At 46.7% G+C, this 8,914-nt stretch overlaps 1 protein-coding gene across 2 annotated transcripts; it reads right to left on the reverse strand.

The window, feature by feature from the left end:
* Positions 1-600: 600 nt before the first annotated feature.
* DDX5 (DEAD-box helicase 5) lies at positions 601-7,946 on the reverse strand. Of its 2 annotated transcripts, none has more exons than XM_030961801.1 (13): positions 7,793-7,946; positions 6,248-6,413; positions 5,999-6,095; positions 5,781-5,914; positions 5,593-5,658; positions 5,020-5,161; positions 4,782-4,942; positions 4,461-4,633; positions 4,174-4,284; positions 3,920-3,981; positions 3,781-3,840; positions 2,303-2,527; positions 601-1,765 (listed from the first exon to the last, which is right to left on the reverse strand). In XM_030961801.1, exons 1-13 carry the CDS (start codon positions 7,822-7,824, stop codon positions 1,380-1,382), a joined length of 1,815 nt encoding a protein of 604 aa, XP_030817661.1. In that variant the 5' UTR covers positions 7,825-7,946; the 3' UTR covers positions 601-1,379. The 2 variants fall into 2 exon arrangements, with proteins under 2 accessions (XP_030817661.1, XP_030817662.1); XM_030961802.1 differs by having other exon boundaries at positions 7,817-7,933.
* Positions 7,947-8,914: the final 968 nt, after the last annotated feature.

Raw genomic sequence — 8,914 nt, forward strand, 5'->3', positions numbered from 1 at the left:
ACCAAAACACATTGCCACCTGCAGTTTTAGACCGCAGTGGGGCAGTTCCAAGCCTCCAGCTGGAGTTCTCAAAGCAGGAATGAAGGACCACAAAATACTGTCAAGTGACAGAATTTCACAGAAAAGGAGGAAATTTAAGAGGCAGATTAGGCTGCATTAGAGAACATCACAAGCTGAGCCTCAGAGGGAAACAAGGACAAGTAATCAAAGACAGAGCACAGACTAAGCAAAAAGATCTAAGTGCAAAACAAAAGTAAACTCAGGTTCAAAATAACATAAAAGAATCTTGTGGATTCAACTTTAAACACATTAAGTGTTGTTAAACTTAAAACTGATCACTGTTACTGATAAACAAGAAGGAGGAACGGAAAATTAGTATTAACTGGAATCTAAATACACCATGCTTCAAAGCATTAAGCACTTTAACCCCAGGATGAAGAATTATGCTGTTCTTTCACTCAGCATGGGCAGTACTTTGAGATTAGAGAGTCATTTGCACATATTAGAAGTCCTTTAAAAAAAATCCATGAGGCATTGTCATGGATCAACAGCCCACTTCCCTCCCACCACCTCCATAAAGAAATCACTGCTCAATACCAGTTTAAGTATAATTTGAAAGTTTTAATACTAAGATCTTCCCGTTTCTCTGAAGCTCAGAAGCCTGCATGCTAACTCACAACGCCTGGCAGCTGTGGGTACACAACACTCAAGCCTGGTCTGCACATATGCTCGTGTGAAGGCGACAGTTACGGTGCTGCAGAAGCTTCCTACGCTTGTAGCAGCTTGTTAGCAACACCACTACAGAGTTTTGATCTTTTCCAAGAACTGGCCCTACGCTAGTGAGAGAAGGAAGAACACTGCTTCCAATACTTTCTTAGAAGCCAGCTTTAATTTTCTTCCCCATCGAAGCAGAGCCTGCCATGCTAAGCAATCTAGCCCAATCAAGGCAAGGCTGGTATTTGTATAAGCTTAAATGTTTAATCAGACACAGTTGAGAAACCTTTCTAGAATTTAATATAAAAACATTTGACATTTTTCATTAATGTAAAGTTGTGCACATGTTGAGAAAATTGTCATCTGAAAGAAAAATCGGTCTTCAAATATCTTTATTGGAAGGCCATGCACTGCCTTCTGTTACTGTATTTCAAATCACTGTACATTTACTTTGAAAACACTGTCTGCATTTTCTAGTACAAAAAACTAAAAATTGTTTCAGGAATGTAGAGAAATATTCAACTTAAATAGCGAAAAAGTGCACCATAATTACTGCTGCACTGCAGTCATTTCTGCATTTCCCATTTCTTAAATAACTATCCTGTTTTGATAACACACAATATAAAGAGCAATTATGAAAAACTGAGACATTTAAATACACTAAGTTATTGAGAATAACTTGTGGGCATGGGGTAACCTATCATAGGAGCAGCACCAGTGGCAGGGTAGGCGTACTGCTGCTGGTTCATGCCATTGTGCATGTTGGCAATGTTACTGCCATACTGCTGCTCGTAGCCGTTCTGGTACGCTCCTGTGGGGTTACCGCCGGCCCTGAAGCCGGCCTGCATGCCTGCAGCTGCAAAGCCATTCCCAAAGGGAGTTCCATTGCTGAAACTCTGGGCGCTGTAAGCCCCGTTTTGGGTTTTTGCTCCGAAGTCTCTCTTGCCTAGCGCACCATAGGTTCTCTCAAAGTTCTCCCTCTCTCTAAAACTATTAAATCCACCCCTTTTGCCCGCAGAGTATCTGTCACGTCGGTCACCTCGGGAACGACCTAGTGAAAGAGACAAGACAGTTACATGTATTATAAAGGCTCTTCAGTTCAGTTAAGCAGCATTTATTTTATGTCCCAACAATTCAAACCTACTATAAAAGCTTTCCAGGTGCTTGCTGGACTCCAGTTAGATAAAGCTGTCTCACTTTTGAGGAGTCATACACTCTTCCCCGTAACACAAGTTGTGGCATCAAGGCAAAAAGTGACTTTTATCTTGCCAGCAGGACACTTGGGTCCATCTCTCTTTCCAAGCCATAGGAGACAAAGCCACAAAACTGAGTCCACGAGTGTTTTATCTCGGGGCAAGTGAGAAGTATCTCTTTGGCCTGCCCTAGTCACAGGTGCACCACAGCACACACAGGCTGGGAGCATCGGGGCGCTGGTTTTTGGCTTTTGCGTTAATAAATACCTTCTGAGGTCACAGTAACTGGTAACTAAACCACCTCCCACATTTATTCTGAAGAGAGGCTGAAGGTGGAATCTCAAGTTTCCATTTTGTTCTGAAACCTATGCACCAAGATCAAGAACAGCCCTTACCTGAACCTCTGTCTTCAACCAGCTGGAGCAATTTGGGGTTGATGGCTTGATTAGCCTCCCGAAGCACAGAGATGAGGTCATTTACTTGCTTAATATTGTTAGGAGTAAAGAATGTGTATGCTGTGCCTGTTTTGGTACTGCGGGCAGTTCGTCCAATTCGGTGGATATAGTCCTCTGAGGAGTTAGGGTAGTCATAATTGATGACAAATTTCACATCTTCCACATCTGTAAAGTGTTGCAGTGTGGCAAAAAGCGAGGTACAAAGTTTTGCACACCACAACAGCCAAATCGAAGATAAACATTAGACAAGAGTATTTTAAAGGGAATAATGGCTGCAAAGAACAGTGTTAGAATCATCCATTTCTGCAAGAGCATAGTGGAAGAGAAAAGTTACGCACACTCCGTCTGATCCCGTTCTCATCACCCACCCTGTGATCCAAAACCTTACCATAAAGGAGTGTGCATTTGCTTGGCATTCCCAACTCAAGTGTCCCCTTTACAAATCATCAAGTGACATCTGAAAGCTTCTTGCAGTAGGGCCACTAAAGCTCACAGCAGCCTCTTCATGTGCTCATTTGAGGACCTTAGAGTAAAAACATACAAGGTCCTTCACATACACACTCATTAGAAGCTCAAAAAAAAAGGGCCACACTGCTCGTCTTGCCAAGACCTTTGAACTGCAGCTGCAAGAAAAACATACCTGTCCCCCCAAAGTCACCAAGTTGTTTTTATGCACTGTGTCTTGTCTAGGCAAGCGCTTCCAAGAAGCCAGGGTTCACTTGAGAATGGGTCTCTCTCTGGCAGGTCTCGACATGACGACTATGTATAGGTGGAGGAACTTCGACTTTCAAAGGCATTGAAAAGCCATTGCTTTCCTGCCCCACTTGTTAAAGTGAGAGGTGGACTTTTATTCTCAGATTTCATGTGCCAGTACTCACCAATTTGTACAAGGCTTAGTACATTTTAAAGCTGCTCTCTCCATTTCATGGTTGAAAAAAATTTCATAGAACATTGAAGTTTAAAATTATGTTCTTCAACATTTCAAAAAACTCACTGAAATTCAAAGACCCACAGATCACAGCAGACAGTATGCACAAAACTAACAGTACTGCACCATGGCAAATCATGCAAAGCATGGAGAGAAGAGAAATACCAGGGCAAAGTGAACTGTGAATGAAACTGCTTATTTCATGAGAGAACAGTTTATGGGGGTAGTAGTTTAAAGGATGATCTTTGCCTTTTGAAGATTACTGGCACACAATGCTTTCAGCTTTCACCTCTCTATTTGACTGGAAGCAGCCAGCCGATCATTTCCACTAGTCCTCCATCCCCCTCGAGTCCTCCGATTGTCATGCCTAGGCCTTGCCACAAAGACTGCACCTTTATGTGAAGAAAACTTAGAAAAATGCAGAGGTTAAAGAAAGCAATAGACTTTCTTTAAAAGCTTTGGGCAACTGGCATTATGAGTTTTTACTAACCTAGACCTCTGGATGCAACATCTGTAGCAATCAGGATTGGTGCTTTTCCATGTTTGAATTCTGTAACACAAGAAGTGCATCAGTTTTTTTCCTTGAGCAGCACACATCAGATGCTTGCAGAAATTGCTGAAACACTCACCATTTAGAACCCAGTCCCGCTCCTGCTGACTTTTGTCACCGTGAATACCCATCGCTGGCCACCTGAAAACACAGAACTTCACTGACCCAAGAATACTCCTTTGGTGGTTTCATTAGTGAAAGACTGGGATACAGGCAAATTCCAGTCTGGGCACTGTAGCTGACAGCTGCTGTCACTGACAGTTTTGATTCTTAACTGGGGTGTCAAGAGCACACACAAGACTATTGCTCAGTGAAGTCCCAGCTGCTACTCACCCATCTCTCCTCATTTTTCTGGTAAGATCATCACAACGCCTTTTGGTTTCCACAAAAACAATTGTTTTGTTTTCTTTCTCGCTCATGATTTCTTCCATCAAACGAATAAGCCTGTTTTTAAGAGATTATGGTTAGAGCTTACTACTATACAAGCTTAAACTGATTTCTTGCTTTTAAATCGCCTCAGACTGATGTCAAAAATCCATCAAAATAAGGCATTCATTCCACAGTTCATAAAGTAAAACTGACAGAAAACACAGAATGCTTTGCTCCCAAGGCCTACTTACTTGTCATCTTTCTCTACATCATGACATACATCCACAATCTGAAGAATGTTGTGGTTTGCACTCAGTTCCAGCGCACCAATGTTGATGTGCACATATTCTTTCAAGAAATCTTCAGCCAGCTGCCTCACTTCCTTAGGCCATGTGGCACTCCACATCAGAGTCTGCCTGTCAGGCTAGAAAGATCAATGAAAGATCAGTATAGGGGTAAATTAAATGCCCAACCAAAACTACTCAGGCTTGCACTGCCCTTGCTTTAACAAGGGTAGTGGCAAGTAGTTTATATCTGCTACAGTGATAAATGCATAAACCATTGATACTCACTCTTATCTGATCCACAATTTTTCTGATCTGAGGTTCAAATCCCATGTCAAGCATCCTGTCAGCTTCATCAAGGACAAGGTAAGTACATCTCCTGAGATTGGTCTTTCCAGCTTCTAGGAAGTCGATAAGTCTTCCAGGTGTTGCAATGCAGATTTCCACACCTAAAACCAAGCAGTCCCATCAGCTGAAGCAGTTTCCACATTGCCTCAGACAGAGATGCACCGAGGCTGATCCATACCTCTCTCCAGGTCACGGATTTGTGGTCCCTTTGGAGCACCTCCATAAATACACGTGGACTTCAAACGACACGCTCTGCTGTACTCTGCAGCTACCTGCTGCACTTGTTGGGCCAGTTCACGGGTTGGTGCCAACACAAGACACTGGAAATAGGATGCCCATCTTTAGTTCAATACCCATTGGAAGATCCTAGCCTGAGACTAATTCTGAGAGTGAAGTTCAGTGCCAGATTGACTGAAGTAGACTTAGGTAGTCAAACCAGCAAAGCAGGTTACCGGGCATCTTAACTACCACCAAACACTGACCAAACATGTGAAAGATACCTGAAAGTCACTAGCTTCCAGGGATAGCAATTTCTAAAATATAACCCAAAATCAAAGCCTGTTCTGTACTATTTTTAGGACAATCCAATCAAGAGTTAATAAAATCTGCTTGAGAAACTACCCCAACAGGGAACCACTTTATTCCCATAGAGAAACAGAATGCTGCTATGCACTCTTATAAGCATGGCAAATTGAGACTGTAAAATACAGTCCTTACAAATTAAAATCCCCTTTCATTTAGGAATACTCACAATAGGTCCATCTCCTCGCTCCAGGAATGGTTGATGATTTATATGCACAATGGCAGGCAGTAAGTACTGTTTGGAAGAAAGAAAAATCTCATTACAATCTCTTCCTTGAAGTGTTCACCCTGCACTAGGCTACACCATACTGTCACTGCTGAAATCCAGCAGCATTTCAGGCTATAAGCAAAACTTACCGAGAGCGTTTTCCCTGATCCAGTCTGTGCCACTCCAACCATATCTAATCCACTCAATGCAACAGGCCAACCTTGTGCTTGAATAGCAGTTGGTTCAGTGAAGTTCTGCCTCTGAATTACTTCCATAACATTTGCTTGAAGAAAAAATTTAAACATATAGATTCAGATGTTGCCCTAATCTGGTCTGAAGAACCACCAGTGAGCTGGTCTTTACTTACCAGGGAAGTTTGCTTCATAAAAGTTGATAATTGGTTTTGGACAGTTATGGCCCCTAACTGTGACCTCTTTGCTCGCTCTGTACTGTTCAACTTCTTGCTGCAAAACAAAACACAACACCAGTTATTGGAAATAAGCTCTGATACCGAAGTTGTATTTAAAGTTACCCCATCTGTGCCTGCTGGGCCCCATGACCCTCAACATGTTTGCACTTTCTGTTTACTTTTGCTGGAGTCAGATCAGGTACATACCGCAGTACGTCTAACTACATCCGGATGTTCTTGGTAGAAGTTCTTCTCAAATTTGGGCAGCTCATCCAAGTTCCATTTCTTTTTTGTAAGTTTCTCCCCAGGGTTTCCAAATTTCTTCCCAGAGAGAGGTCCACCTCTACTTCCTCCAAAACGAGGGGCTCCAAATCTAGACAAAAAGAGCTAATCATAGAATGCAAGAGAAACATTTTGGTCCTCTTCCTGAACAACTGCACCACCATCTCTGCAGTCCACCAATTACTTCACAATTCAGTTGTATAAACTCTACCTACTGAAGTTTCAGGACACTAGAACTTAAAAAATCATACTTTAAGCTGCAGATGCCACGATCTGCTTGGCCACAATTCTTACTCACAAGCTAAGATACCGTGTCTTTCCCATTTCCATACAATGCAATCGAACAGCAAGTTACAACAAGCATTAAAACCTCGGCACTACCCCGTGATCAAAATGGTTTCCCGTCCCAGTGACACTCCTATTGCTGAAAGGGGGCAGGAGCAGTTACGAAACCTTGAGATAACTTTCCCGTAAACCGTTTTTTTGCATGTACCCAAACACAGACATCTTTTAACAACGGTGTTTTATGAGACCATGAGCTTTATTAGCATTTCAGGTTCGGCCTCCCCGTTCGGAGAAGGCTGATCTGGGAAGCCCCGAGGCGCGGCTCGGTGCCGCGCTGGATCCGAGCGCAGGGCTCCCTCCCCCGCCCCGATCACTTCCCAGTTTCGGCCGGGCGAGCACTGCGAACGATCCTTCCCGGCACAACACAGCGCTTCCCGAGCGGCCGCTGCTTCCTGCCAGCGCTGTTTCCTTTGTCTCTCATTTCTGTCTACGCCACATTTTCCAGCCGCTGCCATTTTAGAGCCGGGGCTGGGCGGGGGGAGGAGGAGGAGGAACAAAGGCAGCAGCAGCATAGCCGGCATTTTGATTCCCCTCAGCCACCGCATGGCGGGGCCGGCCATTAACATCCGCTTACACAACACAAAGCGGAGCCGGCCGGCTCCTGCCGGCCACAGCCCGAGCCTTGGGAGGGGGAAGGGAGGGGAGGGAACCGCCCTGCCGAGAGCTCCCCAAGGCTTCGGCACTGCCAACCCACTGACCCACAAACCTCCAGCCCGCCCGCCGCTCTCAGCGGGGGAAATCGGGCTCTGCAGGGACCGTCTGTGCTGGGGGGGGGGCGGGGGCGTCCCCAGGGGGTTGGGACGAGTGTCTTCCTTCCCAACAGAAAAAAAAATTAAAAAAAAAAAAATTAAAATTCCCCCGCGCTATTCTCAGCGGTAGCACACCCACGGGGGGGTGCTCTGAGGCGAAGGAACCGACAGTCGTCCACTATCGGTGGCCTAAAAACGCCAGATACCCTCCCCACGGCCACCCCTCGCGGCGGGAGCGCTGAGGGAAGGGCTCAGGGCCCAACCCCCGCCCCGCCGCCATCTTAAAACGTCTGAAAAACAACCCCGAGAGCCCCACGGGCAGGCTCAGAGTCCGGATGCTGGCGGCGGCTGGCGCCGGCCGTGCCCCCGGACTCACCCTCTATCCCTGTCGCTGGAATACCCGGGCATGGCGATGGTGGCGGTGGGCGAGGCGACTCCGGTCACTTAGCGCGGGTGGCGAAAGGTTGAACAAGATCTTGCGCCGTTGGCGGGGGCAGCTCACTGTGAGCGCCCGGCCGCGCGGACGCCGGTTATATATGGGGCAGCGGGGGCTGCCGGGAGCCGGCGCGTGACGCACGCGCGGGCCCCACCCCCGCCGTTATGTAAGCGGCCCGAACCGGCCCGAGGCCCCGCCCCCTTCCGCGTGGGCGCGGTCGCGGCTCTCCCGCTGACCGGCTTTGAGCTCGCGGCCGGAAGTGGCCCCTCCCTCCAGGGGAGAGCACCCCCCTCCCCCCCCGCCTGCGCCTGCGCGGGGCCGCTGCGGGCGAGAGCCTCGTTCTCGCTGAGGGCACCGCGGCCTGAGGGGGACGGAAATACAAATGGAGAATTCTCTCTTCCAGCCTCCGTAAGTGTAGGCTTTCGGCCGCCTGACGTGTTCAGAACGCAGCTCAGCTCCTCAGCACTTTCGGCAGGGCAGAGCCGGACCCTGATGTCCGCAGTGCAGTCCCCCAATTCTCACAGATGTTTATGAAAATCCTGCTGAAATAGCTCGAGATGAGCCCAGGCTTTTAACTAATAAACATTTTAGCTAATAACTGACACTTCACGGTAGATTGGCCCATGCCCACCTGTGACTTTCGCTCTCGGGAGGAGCCAGATGTGCGGATCCTGGAGAGCTGGACGCGAAATAACGTGAAACCTCCTCAGGCCAGTTCTTTTTTGCCGTTACCCACTGCCTTTTAAAATGTTCATAAACGTATATGTAAACAGAAATATTTATAAACATATGTCCGTAAAGTTACCAGTGTTATCTTTTTGGATTTCACACCAGGGCCAGTAACCTGAGTCAAAGGTCACCTGAGGTGCAGCAGCGCTGAAAAAGCACGGGATAAAAACACTCAATACCCCAAGGGGACACTGCTGCTCACCCACCGCCTTTGCCAGGCCAGTGTCCGGCGCCCTGAGGCTTTACACACACAAAAGAGTTGAAGTTTTAAGCGCAAACACCCCTGTGCAGCCACCTGCTGCAGGCAGAGAAGGAAGAAATGAAAACAACATA

The sequence above is a fragment of the Camarhynchus parvulus genome, chromosome 18 (genome assembly GCF_901933205.1).
Source record: "Camarhynchus parvulus chromosome 18, STF_HiC, whole genome shotgun sequence".
Classification (NCBI taxonomy): Eukaryota; Metazoa; Chordata; class Aves; order Passeriformes; family Thraupidae; genus Camarhynchus; species Camarhynchus parvulus.

Bases quoted from the DNA above. Each gene is read 5' to 3' on its own strand.
- DDX5 (XM_030961801.1), bottom strand. From the start codon at position 7,824: ATGCCCGGGTATTCCAGCGACAGGGATAGAGG. The intron at 6,096-6,247 runs GTATGTACCTGA...TTTGTTTTGCAG, and splicing joins ATGTAGTTAGACGTACTGCG to CAAGAAGTTGAACAGTACAG. The intron at 4,943-5,019 runs GTATGGATCAGC...GCTTGGTTTTAG, and splicing joins AATCCGTGACCTGGAGAGAG to GTGTGGAAATCTGCATTGCA.